Genomic DNA, 19223 nt, shown 5'->3' with positions numbered 1-19223 from the left:
AACCGCACTTATTCGAAGAAAAACGCAGTAAAATGTAAATCACGGTTAAGCGTGTGGTTTTATGTGCTGGCAAATGGAGCTTATTATATTGAGGTACAAAGAAGGCCTCTAATGCAAAAGGATGGTTAAGCTGACTATAGGAAAAAGAGGAACAAAACGTGGCCTATACTGTATTGAATTTAAGAAACATTAATTGTAGAGTATAGTACAGAAACACAGCATGACCATAGTATACTGAAGTGATAGTACGCTAACGAGACCACGTGACCACTTTTCACGCATGAGTGCACAGTTGCACTTCGCCCGACAGTTCAGCCAGACAGTGCAAGGCAGAGTCCGTATATAAGCATTTTGATATGTTTATATACGAAAAAGGATCGCGAAAATTGTTGTATAATGTACAGTGACACATTTTTAATAGTTTAGCGAATTTGACTGATCGTTTGCGTAAAGAAATTACATTTGTAGCCAGATTGGAAATAATCATCATAGAGTAGCATATATACAATGGCCTCTGCTTAAACGAAAGTTTTCTGGACGACCTATTTGCTGATTCACTAACCACAGGTAGCACTAGATATAAGAACTTTACAAGTAAAAATCTCAGAACTTATGCATTGAGTTCTGATCTGGCAGATATTCAACCCACTGTAATTATTGAAGATTTCGGAAACAATTCTAATGCAATTCACTGCGTTGTAGCAGATGGATTAAACATCAATAGAGTATTTTTTAAACTTGTAAGTTCAACTGGGGGCATGGATTACGATTCTGTTCTGGTTGCCCCAAATCCCTTTTCAGAAGAACGGCCTATATTTCTTTGTTCCGATCCACCACACTTGCTTAAGGTAAACTACTTTTTTTCTTATTTCTAATTTTTAATATTCAAATATTTTTTTGCAGACTGTCAGAAATTCACTCTGTTCATCGGGTTTTACTGGTACTCGGTTGATGAATTATAAAGGCATGGATATTTTATGGCAACATATTGACCAGCTATACGAACAGGAACAATCAACCATGTTGTTATTTCGAACCCGTTTAACAAAGGCACATATTCATCTAAATCCTTTCTCCAAGGTAGATATTTAATAACATGCAATTTCCATTTGTGTGACTAATGGTGTTTTAAACTTGCACCTTCTATATTGTACTTGGAGTTTTAAAAACAAGTTTATTATCTTTTAAGATGAATCTTAAGCTGGCGAAAGATATCTTCAGTTTACAGGTGGCAAAAAACTTGGATTCTGTCCAGGGAGCTGAAGGTACAGCAATGTTTGTGGCTCATGTTACTGAGTAAGTTACAGTAAATTTACAGTAACTTACTCAGTTTACAAATTTTACAGTAATTTTCCCAAATTCTTAAATTTTACAGTAATTTTCCCAAATTCTTAAAATAAACATCAATTATGAATGTGAAACAAAATGATATATCAAAGTACCCTTTTTCTGTCAAATATTTTTATATTAATTAGAATGTTTTTATTTAGCGTGAAATGGGCAGACGAATGCAAGACCCAGATATACATCAGTTTGGATATTCTGTTGCACACTATACCCAAAGAAAAGTTATCAAAAAAATTAAAGGTGGGAACACCACATTCGGAACCAAAAATATGTGGACCACTGTATGTGATGCTCCGATGCCCAAAAGAAAAAAGTTGTAACTTTTTTTCTTTTACCGTTTTTTTTATTCTATAATCCTAATATTGATCTCAAGGAAGGGCCTCTGTCCTGCTTTATTAAAAAAAACCTTGAGAAATGATGTATTGGGTAGGATAGCAGGACAGATCGACACAGTCGAGGCAAAAGGCTATTTAAATTAATGGATAACTTTTCGATTCTTAAACTGTATACACATGATAAGCATAAGCTGAATAATAAATAAAACATTTATACTGCACTAACTGATCGCACCCAGAGCAAAACTCTTTTTTAAAGGTCGGTATTATAATAAAATTTTCGAAATACAGTTCAAACAAGAATAATAAAAGGGCAGGAAAAGAACAAAGAAAAAATAAAGCAATGTGTTAAAATAAAATATAAGCGTTCATATATTTACAAATGTGTGCCGGGAAAACGACAGTCGTTATAACACAGGTGTTCTGTTTCATACACCTCGTGACCATTCTCGATAATTGTGTTATTTATAATTTTATATGCTCCTGTTTAGTTAAAAATACTACATTAACTGCTGTCCTCTTCATCCCTATCACCATGTATATCCAGCAAATGATCGATAAATATTTTCATAAATGTTGTTTCCCATATTTTATGAAACACTGCATTAAAATCAATTTCCCTTGGATTTTTGTGTGTTTTCTTCACAGCAAGAACGTAGATTTGCTGGAGCACATACAGGTAGTCTGCATATGGGCATTTCAGCAGTCCAGGCACTTTCTCCATCATGTCAATAATTGCATTAGAATTGTTTCCGAAATCTTTAATAATTACAGTGGGTTGAATATCTGCCAGATCAGAACTCAATGCATAAGTTCTGAGATTTTTACTTGTAAAGTTCTTATATCTGGTGCTACCTGTGGTTAGTGAATCAGCAAATAGGTCGTCCAGAAAACTTTCGTTTAAGCAGAGGCCATTGTATATATGCTACTCTATGATGATTATTTCCAATCTGGCTACAAATGTAATTTCTTTACGCAAACGATCAGTCAAATTCGCTAAACTATTAAAAATGTGTCACTGTACATTATACAACAATTTTCGCGATCCTTTTCCGTATATAAACATATAAAAATGCTTATATACGGACTCTGCCTTGCAATGTTATATACTGCACTGTCTGGCTGAACTGTCGGGCGAAGTGCAACTGTGCACTCATGCGTGAAAAGTGGTCACGTGGTCTCGTTAGCGTACTATCACTTCAGTATACTATGGCATGACTGTATATATAGCTGGTTTCGTTGTTACTGTTCATGAATCATATGTTGGTATCTTGCATATAGCTATACGTATGCCTGGGTTAAGATACCGCATTGTTTATCTTCAAGGGGAAAGACGAGTGATATTTGATGACAGATCAATAGGTTTTACAATGCTTGATTCAGGTCGCCACTATGCCGCTTGTTTGTATTTTACATGCAGCTAAAAATAAACCGACCATTTTCAGAAAGAACGTTGGATACATGCATCTCCATTTTACATGTATAAATACGCAGATGTTTAAAATAGCCGTGTGTTGGATATGAATGTTGCGAATTGTGTATGTTAATATGTCTTAAAATTCATGGTGTATGTGGATACAAACGTTGCGAAAAGCAGTTGCTTTGAAAGGTAGCAGGCGATTTTTTTAAAGGAATTTAGAAACAATTTCTAATTTTTTGCAGTTTTTTGCAGAGGAATTTAGAAACAATTTTTCATTTTTGCAGATTTTGGTTTACTGTTAGAAATCAAATGTAACGGTATTTGATTTTTTAGATTATACCGTAATAATTGTTAAGAATTTGTGTTTTTCGTTTATGTTATAAATGTAACGGATTTTTTAGAGTCTGATTGTACTGTCAGAAGTATAACGATATCTGTTTATTTTTTAAGATTGTTGTTAGCAATGTAACGGAGATTCGACTAACCTATCACTGATTCAGAAGCGGAAACACGATGAGCCAAAACAAAAGTGCGGCCAACGTAACTTACCGGGAATTTAGCAGTTTACAATGGATCGCATGCGAACTTACATCCTGCATTTTCTCAGTGGCTTGCTGCTATGTTTTGATCTGCCTTCTGATTTATGAGATTCGTATGCGAACGCAGTCGGTGGACCAGGGTGTTGCGACGGTCAGCGGAGATAATTCGATAGTGCAACAATCTGTACGATCTGACCGTCGGAAAGCAAAGAAAACTAGGCGCAATCAAAAATGGTATGTTTCATGTTTTCCCTTGCCATACTCTGCATAAACGTTTGTAATTTCGACGCAATAAAATCTGTTTTAGTGGAAACTGATTTATGTGGATTTTATTTGCACAAATACACAACGTTGCTTTTCCAGGTTGAGGTACTTCACGATTCTTTGCACCTTATGCGCCGTGCTGAAAGTCCTGGTCAATCAAATCGATCTCTTCTGGGGTACAAAGAGCTCGATTGCCTGCACACTTTTCAGCATTACTGCGATATGTGGATACGGTGGCTCATTGTTCTTCATATACATAATCCTATGGCTTCGTCAATACATCGTGCAGTCTCACTCAGCTCTTAGACATTTGCCACACAGAAATATCCGCGTTTACGGCGGTAGGATCCTTCTTGGTGTGATGTTAACTCTCTTCGGCAGCCTTTTCGTGCTTAACTTCGTCACCATTAAAGTCAGGCATAGTCCAGACGGGTGTATTTTCGCCGACAGTGGAGAAGTTTCACAGTCAGCCAGATCGCTCGCGGGTTTGATTTTTACCATAGTATTCCAACCAGCGTTTGCGGTCCTTTTACTTTACCCTCTCCTGAAAAAGCTCCCAAGCCACAGAAGACCAAAACTGACATCTACATCAATAAGACCAGCACATCCAGGAGCCAAAAAGTGCAACAGCGCCGAACAGGTAAAGTCTTTGATCAGAAGAACCTTGATTGCAATAGCGTTGGTCACCGTGAGCGATATCGGAGCAATCGTGGCCACGTTTCTGTTAGAAAAGCAACCGATCATTTTCGTAGCGCTCGCGTACGATGCAAACGCGTTTGTAGGCATCGTGTCTGCTATATACTCATTCACTGATTGGAGGCAGCGGTTTCTCGGTAAAAAAACTCCCAATGCTGACGTTGAAAAAACTGTGTAAATAACAATCTTTTTTATTCTTGGTATGCCATGACATAATTTGTATACCATGGGCCAGTACTGTACAACTGTTGTGTACCTCGCTTTGATTGATTACATGAGAAAAATAAATAAACGAACACCAAATTTATGTAGGAGATGTTTGAGTGAAATAAACCACTTCTAAATCTGTTTATGGTTCATTTGATCTCGTTTGGAGCACGTATTGCTCTAAAGTGACGACTAGCGGATACTTTAGTAGATCCAGAATGTCGACGGGTGGTGAAATGAGCTCTATTTTTAAAAGCTTGTATAAGACGTATCTGGATTTTGGGGTGTATAAAACCGCATTTTCGTAGATAGCGAATTTTCAGATTTACCCTCCCAAACTGACGTCTTGTAGTAAGCCTACCAATAGTTAACGTTGCACTTTCCATAAAAAAAGCGAGCAAAACAGGTCCATATTTATCAGGATTACGTCATCTATGTCTGCGACAGACATCATACTTTTTATGGCAATATTTCGATTCAAAACAAAATCCAGTTTTTGTTGTTTTCCAATCTAAAGCTCTTCTCTTATCGATCGAGGGTTGGGAGTTCGAATACCGCCGACCGCACTCGCCGCGAAAAACGAGTTGATGGTTTTCGGACCCTCGAGTATTACATCATTCACAGCGAATCAGTTGCCTTTAAAATGACGTCACTTGTATCGACCAGAGAGCGAAAAACGTCCAACAAGACACAAAATCAATAGATAGATCAATACACAAGCCCGGTAAACCACTGCTGAGGTTATTTGCTTTAAATTTAAAGCTTCATTTATTGGCACTCTGAAGTGGTGAAACAGGAAAACAAAACAATTATATAGCGCCTATATACTTATTCTTTCCAGTTGTTCATTGTTTTTGAAACTCAAATTGCTGCAGGTGTGCAGTTATATATTTCGGTTTTATGCAATCTTTATTTGTTTCCTCCGAGACTAAAAACACCTGCATACGACAGCTGCTGTTTCTAAACTCTGTTGGCTTAGCATAAGGCCTGGGCTGTAATTGCTTTCGATCTGGTGTAATCTGGGGTCGTCACTAAGGTCGTATGAGTTTATGCGCTCAACTCATCCTAACCAATCCCTCAGAAAACAAGCAATGAAAGTGATTACTCATGCTTTCCATAAATAGTTCTAAATTTTCAAGTTTTTTCGTACTTTTTGCGCAACTGCAGTAAATATGATGTCCCGAAAAAGTCGTATAAACTTTTTATAAAACATCACTCTTTGTTATCAATCAATAGTATTCCAACAATGTAAACGAATAAATAAATTTAAGTGCTAAATATACTAGTTAGGTGTTAAACTTACCGCTTAAAGTTATATTGACTACCATACTTTGGAGCAGTTGATTGTCGTCGGGGGTGTAGCTCAGATGGTAGAGCGCGCGCTTAGCATGCGCGAGGTACCGGGATCGATGCCCGGCACCTCCACATCTTTTATTTTGTATTTAAAAGCAGTTGACGTAATCGCGTTTTCACATCTTTTCGCTTCAGGGCTTAAACACCTGTGAATTAAATATAAAGTATTAAGTTCCACGTGGAATGAGATATTTCGAAAATTTTGAGAATTTTACAAAACGTTTTCGCCAATTATACGGCTTATCCTCGCTTTGCTGATAAATCTTCACTTAGTATTACATCATTATGTCACAAGCGCAATGATTCATACGCCAGACATTCTTCAGCTTGAGGATTAGTCATCGTATTTACTTTCTACGATCACTCAAGTACAAAAGCAATTGTCATGTTTCGTAAGAGTGTTCTAAAAAAACTCGCGTGTAAAATACCCATTAAAGTACTGAGGGGTAAGATGGGATACCGTTAGTACCTATGTCCCGATATTTCCTGGTTGTGTTTTTAACAATTAAAACGCTTTTTTTATGATCGCGAGAATACAGTAATATATTTATGCAAATATTGTTTGTTTATTACCAAATTGGTTAAGGAACGAAAAGGAAAACATGCCGTATCTTACCCCACTTTACTATACAAAATCTCTTTAGTTCCCATTAATACCGAGCTTTTTTCTATATCGGCAGATTTACGAAGCAAAATCAAATACGGTAACTTATAGTGTAATTGCGCAAGCGATAAGCAAACACCACGTGACTGGTTAATTGTCCGTCGCAACAAACCGCAACTTACGCAAATATTTTATCTCAACACTAGGATACAAAAATGTAAGTTACTAAAAATAGCAATATGTTGGTATAATGACCATTTATCTAAAAGCATAAGTACGTTTACATTACTATGCCTCGTAAACGGCCTGTAATATACCCACCAGGTAATATCACGCCTATACAAACTGGTAGAGGTTATAGGATAACACACTCGGAAAAAGTGGTACGTTTAACTAACGACTGTTTCTATATGTGGTGAAATAGTGACTAAAACTTTTTATTATAGCACAGGGCAGTTTAAAGGGGCCTAAAATATCACAAACATTGTATTCAGAACACGGTAAACTTACAGGGGTTGAGTCACTATGTTGTTCTGTTTAAACAATGATTAATTAGTACCAAGCAGTCAACTAGTGTACCTAAGAAAGAGAGAGAGAGAGAGCGAGAGAGAAAAAGAGAAAAGAAAAAACGATCACCGCATTACCAATGACGTAATGCTTTTCGGTATTCGAGTCCCCCCTCTCACACTCCGATATAAAAGAAGAAACAAAGAGTTTCTCTTAAGAGAGATGCGCAAAATACTCGCGAGAGAATACGTCATCGTTTGCGAAGAAATAACGAATAGTAGAGTCAGTGTACAGAGCAGAAAGCTATACGTAATTCATGTTACACAATACAGTCGACCATTGGGCAAGGAACAGTCTCTTACAGTTGTGGATAGCTAAGTACACATAGGTTAGTTAAATGGCTGACATGCTTGATAGTTAACTGGTAGTAACGTGCTGTTTTCTACTCGCACAGAAACATCTGTAGGCTTATCTCTTGCTTTAAAGCCTAACTGTATCAAGATTTTAAATTCAGGCTGTTTGGAAAACTTCAACGGTGCTTATTTCGACGGAAATGCAAAGCTATTGAATCAGAAAAGAAGAAAACGGCCTTGAAAGCGCAAGAAAGACTATTGTATGCCATATAAGAATGCCTGTGTCCAGAAACCTTTCGTTACCTTCGTCAATTGAGGCACGCAAGTTTAAAAAACGACCAGGTAAGCTTAAGTTCCTGGCAAAGAACCGTTACGGTTATTGCTATCTGCTTGTTATGCGTTTCCACTGAATACCACACTGTTCTACTAAAACGGATATACGCAGTGCGTCATATTTTACCAATGGTTTTAGGTTGCTATAGACGACACGGATGATTTATAAACGGACGTGTGAAATATTTTGAATCATGTGAAACGATTGATTGTCGATTTTAGTTACAAATGTATGTTAATCAGCCAGTACGAACAGTTTTTAGCTCGTTCTCTGTAACCATAGGCACAATAGGCGATTCAATACGACGGCGTTTCGCATATCGCTTCGCGTTGGTCGAACCAGCGGTCAAAATACCGAAGCTTGTATTTCGTATTTGCACCAGCGCACTCTGCGTGCCTTTAATTCAAGAATTCTCGCATTGTGTCCACTGACTGGGCTATTCATTCAGACAGGGGGCGATAAAATACGTCACGACTTGAAATACATAAATGGCCATAATGAACAGGTTTTTATCTGGCCGTGTCAGATTACGCGTCATGACGTAACGAATGAACCCTACTCGGTTTCGCATGATAAACGCTTTGGGCATTGCTGACATAAGCTATATTTGCCTTTGCGGTCAATGCGTGAAAGAAGCCAGACTTGAAGTAAAATTAAGGTTTTCGTGGCCACCTGTTCTAAATGGCGAGTAAATACGATCACAATTTTCCGACTGAATGGCTTTGTTGACTTACACTCAACAGCCCTAATACGTCAGCAAGCACCACGCGATTACGTCAGAGCTCCCGAGTCTCCTCGCGCTTTAGCGAGATTACGCGACCCGGGTATACCAGTTTGTCGATAGCGTCATGGCCTCCTTGAAGAGGGGCCTGTTAGGTGTATTTATACTCCTGGCTCCCAACCAGTTCCAATGCCGATCGATTGCTACCATCCCGCAGACAAAACAAAGCAGAGTTTGTGCTCTGCTTAAGTGATTAAGCCATACGTAGACGCTTTTATACGGCTATTTAACATGGCCGGGTACTTCATTCTCAAACCTAGTTTCCAAAGCGGAAGCAATACGATAAGCACTGTATGTTGTACGTGGAGCAATCTACTGTTATAAGTGGTACAATGCAAAGTGCTTGGTTTGGATTTAAGGAGTATGTTTGTAGCGTTATGAATTTGCATTGTGGTCCTTCTTATGTAATCTCCGTAATCGCGGTATACGCTTGCGTTATTTATAAGTAGCGTGATTTAGTCAGACCCTAAGTACAGCTACGCAGCTGCCGGATTAGTAATTACTCCACCAGCGTTCAATTACCTTTCGAAATAAAACTTAGCGCGTATTGTCGGCAGCACTTAAGTATTCTTAGTTGGTAACTCGATTAATAACAAACTTAACACGTTCACCTCAATCCGCGTCGGTTCGATTTAAACTTCTGCACGGTTATAATTAGCAGCGCGAACAACAATGTCCGCGTTTATGGCGTAACAATGACGGCATTGTGACGAGAAGAGGTACCGCAACGGGAGAGAGAGAGGTCTCTGGCGCGATTTTCGCAAATCGAAGCGCCAGCCATGGTTATAGGTAGGAAGCATATCCTACTGACTAGTCACTGTATCCCGAGGCGAGGCGACCGTGAGTCAGGTTCTAGCGCTCGCACGCGATCGAAGTTATCAAATGGTTACGTCATCGCGTACTCTCGTAGAGAAAGCGCGTCGGTTTAGACGCCGAGACACAAAAAAATCGCTCGCTTTTCACTTAAAAACGTGAAGCGCTTTTGCCACCCAAAAAAAAAACTTTTTTGCGGTCTATCTTCGGCGGTCCGCAACTTTTCACCTAAAAAGGCGCTGTGGCTTTTAAGCCACCGCGCGCACTTCACGTTTGACTGCCTTGTTTGTGTGTTAGTATTCTTAGCGTAACTTCGCCTTATATAGTAGGAATCAAGACCGCTGTATCAGCTAAGCCAGCAAGAAGTTGTTTAAGGATATCAACGTTCCGTAAATGCCTCTTACTCAATCCGAATCATTACATAACTAACTTATTACCATACATTGATGACGTAACCTACCCAAACAGCCCGATCGTCTTGTTAAGAGATGACGTAATATTAAATAGAATTTGACGAAGCCCATTCGAAACTAAGAAATTCAAATCAACTTTAACCGCCCATAGATTGACCCTATATTGAACCTTAACGCTGAAAGAAGCTTTCATTAAAAGGCTTAGTCATTCGTTTGCTTTGTTATTGCCATGAACTATTAAAAGCTATGTTGATGTACAGAGAAAGAATGGCCAGGTCAGCGCTGACGTATTACATTTCTTCACGTTTCAATTCACACAATTACTTTCTTCTGAAAACAGCGTAACAAACACATTTGCGAAATTTAATGACGTAACGAAACCTACACCTTGCGTCACCTGACTACGATGAATCACCTCTTGGCTTTGTAAGAAGACGACACAGCTCATTATGACGTCACAAAATAACACTTACGTATTGATTTGAAACAATGTGACGTTAATAGACCTCGCGCGGTGTATATTTGCATGTAGCTTACGAGACACTTACATGTTTAGTGCTCATGCCTAACGGGTATCACGCATAAAAATGACATGAATTTTACTGCGGCCGATTGCTTCTTAGAACGACAATTCCACGATTATGACATCATATAGCTACCCGTTCCACACGTTCTGTTCGAAGAAAGTGAAAAAAACGACCCATTTTCGCAGAAGAAACGAATAGTGACGTGATGCCGTAAAAACGGACTGAATTATTGATAGTTTATAATAATTCCAATGGGCCAGATTGCGCTTACATGTCGTCACCCCAATTTGCCGGATTAACGCAGCGTTAACCGCTTGCTAAATATATTTGGGACCCATTTTATATCTCAAAACAAATGTAACGTGATTATAATAAATATTTTATGCACATACGCTCATTGTCATTTGCATATCTCGAACCCTAATACCCTGTACTATACGGACAATGATTTAACTATACATAGAAGAAATTTAATAATGTTCCGCTGGCTAATACAAGACATGCAGACACCACCTACGATCCCACGGTAAATTGAAACAAATCAATTGTCCGGTAAGGAAAGCTATGTCGAATATACGAGATGGTTATTTTTAAAGTACCAAATTTCGGTGATGAATAGTGACCAGATGTATTACGCCATACACGATACATCGTTACATTGTCAATTTATTTGCTGACATATCATACAGATACAGGTTGTACTTTCGTTTATCGCTGACGATTTCGATTGAAACTTAATCTCGCAACAAGATGACGTCATTTAATTTAATGTCTGGCCTCTGTCAGCCGTTGAAAGAATGTCGTAATTTTATATTCTTGATCAAATGGGCTATTAAAGTTAATAACGTTTTAACGTGGGCTAGTTTACACGCTGGACTACACAGTTTCGCTTGCGTTTTTCGGTAGAACAAGATGCGTGCCAGACCAACATTTCACGGTGCGAGGATATTTTTAACGTCCTCCGCTTCATCGATGTTGAATAATACCCGCCTGACCGTCTGTGACGTCATAGAGAATAAAAAGCATGAGTGTGTCGTCATCGTAAAGTTATTGTGCGGGAGGGCTTCAAAATTATTTTTTTAGCGTCCGATAGCGCAATTGACAATAGAACGAGAAGTATATAGACATGAATAATTACTAAGACATCCAATGAATTAATGGTCTGTTGAATGTACGGCAAAAAAACAGGCACTCAATCCCGTTACGTAATATGCATGGTACGCGGATTCTTTTGTTTTTTTTACCAAGTTTCAGAAAATAATATATCTGTATATTAATAAAGTATTTGTAAGGTTTATATACAGTTTGTCTCAAGCTTGTGTTATCACAATGCAGTCTGTGCTTTCATTAAGTCTTTGCTTTGCCGAAAATAAGCAGCCAGCGGCGCTAAAGCGATTAAGTGTCTTTTCTCAAACGTTTGTTAGATATAGCGGTCGTGTAGTTGGTTTCGATGACGTTGGTAAAGGTGACGTGAAATTTAGGGACCTAATTATAATTATGTCGTTGAAAAAAGTTTATCCTGCAGGTTATGCAACAGGGCCGTTTGGTTTTCCCTTGTTTGTCACAATATTGCGTCACTCGGCGCCCTATAGCTTTTGGAAATGAAAACAAATAACAAAATACCGCGTGACGTCAACCGCTGGCTTGTCATTTTGCTTGCGGCTTTCTGTCGACGAGGCGAAGAAATGTTACCGGCTAAAAATACCTTGTTTTGAAGCTAGGCATTTGAGGGCGCTTGGTGGCCTTGGAGGGGTGTCACGGTGGTGATTAGGACCTCTGTTCAGGTTTACAGCATTGTGCGTATAAGGGAAAGTTCGCGCGTTATTTGCGTGACACCTCACAACGACTTAACGGAAATTGTCGCTGTTTCGCAACAAACACGGAAAACTGTATATTAGTCAAACGTAAGTGCGCGTCTTGCGAGCGAAGAATACGCTGGTCTGGTGCCACGTAATGGTAGCGCCACCGAAACTGTGTCACAACTTAGCAGTTTTCGAGTCGCCCACGTGCCGTTACGCTCCGGCGGCCAGCGTTCGAGTGGTACTTTTCCACTCACTAAGCTTCGATCCACTCAGAAGGCTCTTGTGTCAAAAACGCAATTTAAATCGCCTCCGAACCGAGGCTAATCAGATTTATGCAATTTAGTTCAAACCATGATCATATCTCTTCCCTGACGCGCCATTAAAACGTTAGGAAGTCGTTTCTGCACACACGAAAACTCCCACGGAGTTTCCGTTACATTGTTTGTTGGTTTATCGTTTCAATTTAGGTGAATTTGGTCGTGCACTTTTACCCACGGCCATTGTATGGTAAAATGTCAACAGTACACACTAATATGGGCAGTTATATATAAGCTTTAAACTTGACGACAAGTCTATCATAACGTATCCTTGCATTTGACAAAAAAAGCGCAAAAACTTTCCCACAGTACCGCGTGCTCACCTACGTTACAATAGCGGAAAAAACAAACCAACGAAACAATACCTGGAAACAGGATATTATTTCGTTTGAGGGTTTTATAATATACATATCTAAATACACAAATCAGTTTCCCAATGTACATATTATACGTCATGTGTCATTGATTAAGCACGCTGAGCATTAATTAATCAAGCGCGCAAAGCTGCAAAGCTTTTTGTTGCTGCCGACTTAAGTGGCCACTTGCAAGTCGAGATAAACGAGCTATTCCAAACTGTTTAAAGAGTGCTAGAGCTTCGTCAATCTTTCAATGTATTAGCTACTTTGTCTCTTCAGAGAGCGTGTATATAAGTGGAGTCAACTGTATATATAAACTGTAGTACACGGCTTAATCAAACAATGCAAAATCGTTTACTGTATTTTTGTTGTCTATAAAATAGACAGAAAAATTTTAAACGGTTTATAATCTGCCGATGCTGTGTAACCTATAGCGCCCCCACTTGGATCCCGCATTGCGACCGATGCATTATTTATATCGATGGAAATACGTCATTGTGGTCGTTGCCTTTGACACCGTCTCTGCTCTGACGTAATACTCCATCTGAAAAGTGCCAGATAGCACACAAGACTAATGCGACACCGGGCAGCAGATATCGTTCGACGTAACCACTTCCCTCAGCGCTTTCTGGCGTTTCTGTCCCACATTAAAATAACAAGACTCCCAGATAGTTTGTTTTGATTACTTGTGACACAACGCATACTACCCACGCCTCGCTGGATATGTACACTACACATATTACGTAACTGTATTCACAAATACGGAACAGTCGGTGGTGTAACTCCCAGTGACGTATTTCAATGTAAATAAACTCGTAACGGTATTTAACATTGCAAGGCAATATTTATAAGTTATATTTGCTTTTTCAGTTGGATTTCACGACTTACAACATTGCGTTTCAATGCCTGCCGATCCGAGAAACCCCAACACGAACAATAACAACAACAACAGCAACAACAACAACGACAAGGACAAACAATCCTCCAAAATGCAATTCCGTTCCACGACACCGACAACCAATGACGCCGCAACCACTGCACCAAGCGCCCAAAACGCCCCACCCGTTTCGGGAGGGCGCACACCCGCGACAAGAAGCACTTTATCTCAACCCTGCTTGTCATCCTCAAACGTGAGAGCGACCAGCATCTTTCCGCATCTGTTTCTTGGATCCCAAAACGATGTATCGGACGAGGTAAGAGCCAAGAACTTTGTTATTCCAAAAGTTAGCAAGTAAGTCATATAGTAGGGTGGGGGAGATGGGACACCTTTTCATTCTATTTTCTCGTCCCATTTGGTAGAAAACAAAGAAAATGCAAATGCAAAGAATTATAAAACCGTATCCTTACGACTCCTATAGACCGTTGTTAATTGTTTAAAGCACGATCAGGATATTAAGATATTTTGTTCTAAAGCCAAAGGTGTCCTATCTTCCACCACCCTACTATACATATTAACATGAATATGTTATTGTAAAAAATCCAAACAACCGTGTAATATTCAAATGGGAGATACACATTCAGTATGGTTGATACCACTAGAGCACGATCTGAACTTGATTCACCTTTCGCGATAGACTTAAGATTCACCTTTCGCGATAGACTGAAAATGTCAAACATTATGACGTCATAAAGAATCGATGGCGTTTTAGCTGTCGTACGAGCGCCAGGACGCGAAATTCGATTCCAAAGATCCTGTCACAACAAGGACAGATATGCAGACTAAATTAAGTTTAGATATCTCGCTAGTGGGGTGCCCTCTGGGAAAATAACGACAAGACATAACATAAATAAATTTTGCATTAAAATTGCTGCCACGTACAGGCTCGTCGTAAATACCGTGTGCTGACCTGCAAGGCATGGGCACAGATGGTGATGTCGAGCTCTTTACACTAAACTGCAGATTACTGTCAAAGCAAAATGCACGGCGGGCTAATACATTGCATATACACAGGATATAATGAAGGGGAACAAAATCTCGAATGTTCTAAACGTGAGCTGCGCATGCGCACGACCCCCGAACCTTGACGACGACCATTTTCGACGGATTTCGGTCCGAGATAACTATCAAGAAAAGATAACTCCACATTTGGACGAGGCCGTCGAATTTATCGGTAAGAAAAATATGATTTTATCTCAGTTTGCTTATTTACTCGTGTTTTGGTTTGCATTAAATTTTAGTCGGCAACAAAAAATGTCTAAATAAATCAACTTAACCCACAGAATCGGTCAGAGTAAAGAATGAAAGAGTGTTGGTGCATTGCTTAGCTGGTGTATCAAGATCAGCAACTGTTGCAATCGCATACGTCATGTACTACCTTCGTCTTAGTTTTGAGGACGCTTACAGGTAAATATTCATGACGCCATTTTGATTTTCGCTTTTAGTTTACAGTTATGAATATCGCTTGACCTTTTCTTTCAACCTTGCACCAAACTGGTGGATTGAAAAATGTTGTTTGTTTCAAACGGTTAAATGTCACGTCATATCATAATAAAGTTCGAATTCCCATCGCGTTTAAAATCTCAACCCCGTAATTTCTTCCGCATCGCTGTGTGAATTGCAAGTCGATTCCCTTGAGGTTAAATGGAATTTCAGTTTGCACCCACGATAGTTAATACCTTGCCAGCAGTGCACTCTCTGGACCTGCCCTGGGCCAAGTAATAATCACTTGACTTTTCGCCAAGTACGTTAAAGTTAAATTTCGCATGTCACCTTATAATACACTGCGAAAGAGTGGCAGGGTATTAAAAATTTCAAAACCACATCGAAATTCGACTCCTCGAGATATTTTCATTATCTGTGGTCGACAATCGGCTATTGTTACGTCACGTTAAAGGCACGCGCGTCAAGGACAACAAGTGCTCTTCTTTTTTCTCTCCTCGCTTCTCTCGTTTTTCTTTTCTCTTTTAAAAAACTCTCTCTCCTTATCGCGCAGCCGTTCGTCCCAAGCACCCCTCAATAAGCTCGTACTAAAATCGCGACAAAGAGCGAAGCGGAATGCGGAGAACGCCGTCTATTTACGACCTCGCTTCATTACGTCATCGTCAATTCGAATTCGCGCAGTCCTCTCGGTCACGAATCAATTTCGAAAACTCGGTAGATCGATAAGTAATTTCAGCACCAAATCGCCGCCACAATTGCGAAAGCAATTACCGGAACGTGGGCGCCTTTTTAATCTATTTTAAACCGTGAGTTCGGGAGCAGGGGCGGTTTACTGCATAATGACGTGTTCTGGTTTGACCTCGAAAAATCAATAATCAACCTTATAATATTCAACCTTAATTATTCTTAAGTAAAAACAGCATGATTTCGATTTGTGCCAATTTGAACAATGTACGTCACCTAATCCAGGGTTTAATTCCAGAAATTTCAACGTGCGCTGTAAACAACATCTTTAACAATAGAATCTTGTTTTTCTCAGGTTCGTGAAGGAAAAACGACCAACCATTTCTCCCAACTTTAATTTTCTCGGGCAGCTGATCGAGTTCGAAAAGAAACTTCGTGAGCGAGGTCATATGACAAAACCACGATCCAGCAGCGCCCCGGAGCTCCCCGTACCCCACCAAGCCCCCAAACCAACGCCAGTAATTGAGGTTTCCCCACCCTCGGCTCGCATCATCGAAACAAGTTTTGTTGGCCCTGACCGTTCTGTTGCTACATCATCATCTTCGTTTTGTCGTAGAAGACGAGGCCCAGCGCTGGAGAAATTATCCTTCACAGCAAACCAAGCTGTAAACGTCAGTCTGTACCCTAACAACGAAGTATATCAAGACCACCACGCACGCGGCTCAACAGCGACACCCGGCGGCGCTGGAGTTGTACTGGATTTACACGTCACCTCATCTGAACCGCACTCGCGCAGGCTTGGCAGCGACGGCCGTGAAGACGAAGCCGAGGAGTTTTCACCCGAGAGACCACGTTACGAAACCGAGCTTGTAATACCCGTCTCGTCACCCTTTAACATTGCAGCAACCAGTCAAAAGTCGAACAGCCTACCCCGCTGTGGGGCCGGTTTCTCCGGTGGTCGAATGAAACCTGGAAAGTTACTTCAGCGGGTCAACGGCATCCCTTTGCCTCAAATCAGCTGCAAAAGTTTTACGGACCCCATTGAACAAGACAACCAGTTGATATCGTTCTTGCTCCCACCTAACGTCGTACGTTCTTCGACCGCCCCAAACACACCAGCAGCAATGCGGTTCGAGAGATCAAACGAAGAGGTTCGCTCTCTTACGACGTCAGATGGAAATAACGATTTTCCACGTGACGTGGAAATGACGCAAGAGGATGATGACGTAAGACAGCCGTCTCCTCCCTCCCCAACCATGAGATTCAGGAGTCACACAGATCCACTGTTCCTCCAGACATCTTATGAACAAAGGGATCAGATCTCACCAGCTTCCTCACCAAGAGTGGAACGCTTTGTCTCCAGAAAGACACGAAGTCCGAAAATCTTAAAGAAATCGTTCAACCTAAACCTCCGACCAAGTTATGGTTACCATCCGTTCCGGAGCAACAAACAGCAGTCCTCTTCATCAGTTGGCTCACGTCCAAGGACACAGGACTCTCATTTGGCTCCTGCTTCCCAGCCTCACAGGATGAGCTGCGAGAGTCCGAGTCCGGATGGTATTTCAGCTCTTTCCTTGTCTTCCCCGGTAACGGCAAAAGATGACCCGATGCGACATATCACAACCGAGCATCGCAGCTCCGCACCGCCATCTAGAGACCACGCTACGAACGTAGTAAACACTACCAACCACACCTTTAACAATTGTAGTAGAACGAGCCACAACGGAACACACGAGCCCTTCCGACTCGTTCAAGCCACTGAACTAAAAAAGAGGTGGCGCACGCAAAAGCGAGCCAACACACGAACCCACGAGTCCCCCGCCCACCCGAAAGTCGGTGAAATGGGGAGTAATGACGTAGCAAATAAACCTACAAATCCGTCTTCGCCGACGGTGCTGGCTCATTGTAGTAGCCAAGTGATCAGTTGCTCTTAGCTTTCCTTTCATCATTCGATAGCTACACTTTAAATTGCGATATTCGCAAGACAAGCACTTTATTGCGTTTCCGCGCTTCCTACGCAGTGTCCCTAGTGTTCCGTAACCACACGACCCAGTGGTAAGCTTCGCAAACGACATGCACGACGTCGACCCCGGCGAAACTGCTAACCCGTAATAACCAGACCATTGTAAACGCGTTGCAATTAGGCAGCGCTTAGATTTGGATCTCACCCCAACACAAAAGCACAAACTATGCAAAACTCATGACCCGATATGGTGCTGTCATACAAACCCACACAGTACACAGCGAAATACTTACAGATTCGAACTAAAAAAAGCAAAAAAATAAATTTCCGCATCTTTCGTTCTACTTTTTTTCGAAAACATTTGTTTTGTTTGGTATTCATTTCAGATTTTTATTTAAATGCCGTTCGAATGGAATAGCATCGTTATACCACTCTATATACTTCTTTATAGTAAGCGGTCCTACCATCTAGGTTAGTTATATATTGGTTTTTCGTTTTTACCTTCTATATTTAACCGATAAACCGTTCTTACCTACTTTCTACTTCCGTTGACACGTGCAATTCGCTGTTCTGCACAAGACCGCGTATGCTTGTATCGACTACTACAGTGAAACAACTACTTTATGAATGTCGTGAATGAGTTCTATGTCACTGAACGAATGTTTGTATGTGCGAAAATTAAAATCCAAAATCCGAAAAAATCACCCAATGCGCTTCACTTGCAAACCAAATTTTGAAATTTGTTGTAAATAACCTACATTAATAATAATAATGAACTTCGGTTTCTTTTCAGTCTTAAAAACTTCTTTAGAACCTCCCCTGCCTTTGTTAAATTTTGCAAAATCCGGTTAACGTGCGGCTGTGTGAATAATATTCAGTTTGTGTGCTATATACTGTGTGGTACGATGAATATGAAGTCAAAAACTGCTCGGTACTTTGTAGCGTATATTGTTGTCGTCTTGTGCGTGGTTCTTAAAGCGTGTACAAACAGGAATAAAAAGAAGTTCTTATACATGGCAATTTTATTGTGAATAAAGTGTTCTATTAGTCCTATATTATAAAGTGTAGGCCTCCAGAAATTTAGCAAAAATAGGCAAAGTTGGAAAGAAAATAGGTTAGAACTGTTCAGAGGAAGTTTCACTCGCCAAAACAAAGTTATCATCACGTAATTATGAAAATATTAAGCCGCCTTTGCCTGTTTAATATGGCACAAAAGTTGTTCATACTT

General features: G+C 40.2%; 3 protein-coding genes, 1 long non-coding RNA gene and 1 other non-coding gene across 5 annotated transcripts; 4 read left to right on the top strand and 1 right to left on the bottom strand.

Moving 5' to 3' along the window:
- The first annotated feature begins 706 nt into the window (after positions 1–706).
- LOC149725083 (uncharacterized) lies at positions 707–2308 on the top strand. Its single transcript, XM_089892691.1, has 4 exons — positions 707–848; positions 904–1080; positions 1190–1296; positions 1491–2308. The coding sequence occupies exons 1-4, from the start codon at positions 759–761 to the stop codon at positions 1699–1701; spliced, it is 585 nt and encodes a 194-aa protein (XP_089748817.1). The 5' UTR covers positions 707–758; the 3' UTR covers positions 1702–2308.
- On the bottom strand, positions 1941–2889 carry LOC149725082 (uncharacterized). Its single transcript, XR_016386512.1, has 2 exons — positions 2538–2889; positions 1941–2441 (listed from the first exon to the last, which is right to left on the bottom strand). It is a non-coding gene; the product is annotated as an uncharacterized LOC149725082 (long non-coding RNA).
- A 559-nt stretch (positions 2890–3448) lies between these two features.
- Positions 3449–4908, top strand: LOC149725081 (uncharacterized). The gene is made up of 2 exons (XM_089892674.1): positions 3449–3875; positions 4005–4908. Exons 1-2 carry the CDS (start codon positions 3616–3618, stop codon positions 4777–4779), a joined length of 1035 nt encoding a protein of 344 aa, XP_089748800.1. The 5' UTR covers positions 3449–3615; the 3' UTR covers positions 4780–4908.
- Positions 4909–6160: 1252 nt separating this feature from the next.
- Trnaa-agc (transfer RNA alanine (anticodon AGC)) lies at positions 6161–6233 on the top strand. The gene has a single exon. It is a non-coding gene; the product is annotated as a tRNA-Ala (tRNA).
- A 1392-nt stretch (positions 6234–7625) lies between these two features.
- On the top strand, positions 7626–19007 carry LOC149725079 (uncharacterized). Its single transcript, XM_089892653.1, has 5 exons — positions 7626–7967; positions 13839–14161; positions 14920–15079; positions 15189–15312; positions 16388–19007. Exons 1-5 carry the CDS (start codon positions 7901–7903, stop codon positions 17964–17966), a joined length of 2253 nt encoding a protein of 750 aa, XP_089748779.1. The 5' UTR covers positions 7626–7900; the 3' UTR covers positions 17967–19007.
- Positions 19008–19223: the final 216 nt, after the last annotated feature.

This window comes from Ciona robusta, chromosome 14, assembly GCF_009617815.1.
Source record: "Ciona robusta chromosome 14, ASM961781v2".
NCBI lineage: Eukaryota > Metazoa > Chordata > Ascidiacea > Phlebobranchia > Cionidae > Ciona > Ciona robusta.
The sequence above is the reverse complement of the archived record's forward strand: the minus strand, read 5'-3'. Positions and strand labels throughout refer to the sequence as shown.

Excerpts from the sequence above, each read along its gene's own strand:
- LOC149725083 (XM_089892691.1), top strand. The coding sequence starts at position 759 with ATGGATTACGATTCTGTTCTGGTTGCCCCAAATCCCTTTTCAGAAGAA. Across the intron at positions 1,081-1,189 it reads ATCTAAATCCTTTCTCCAAG|ATGAATCTTAAGCTGGCGAA; the intron begins GTAGATATTTAA and ends TTATCTTTTAAG. Across the intron at positions 1,297-1,490 it reads TTTGTGGCTCATGTTACTGA|CGTGAAATGGGCAGACGAAT; the intron begins GTAAGTTACAGT and ends GTTTTTATTTAG.
- LOC149725081 (XM_089892674.1), top strand. The coding sequence starts at position 3,616 with ATGAGCCAAAACAAAAGTGCGGCCAACGTAACTTACCGGGAATTTAGC. Across the intron at positions 3,876-4,004 it reads ACTAGGCGCAATCAAAAATG|GTTGAGGTACTTCACGATTC; the intron begins GTATGTTTCATG and ends TTGCTTTTCCAG.
- LOC149725079 (XM_089892653.1), top strand. The coding sequence starts at position 7,901 with ATGCCTGTGTCCAGAAACCTTTCGTTACCTTCGTCAATTGAGGCACGC. Across the intron at positions 7,968-13,838 it reads CAAGTTTAAAAAACGACCAG|TTGGATTTCACGACTTACAA; the intron begins GTAAGCTTAAGT and ends TTGCTTTTTCAG. Across the intron at positions 14,162-14,919 it reads AAAACGATGTATCGGACGAG|GATATAATGAAGGGGAACAA; the intron begins GTAAGAGCCAAG and ends GCATATACACAG.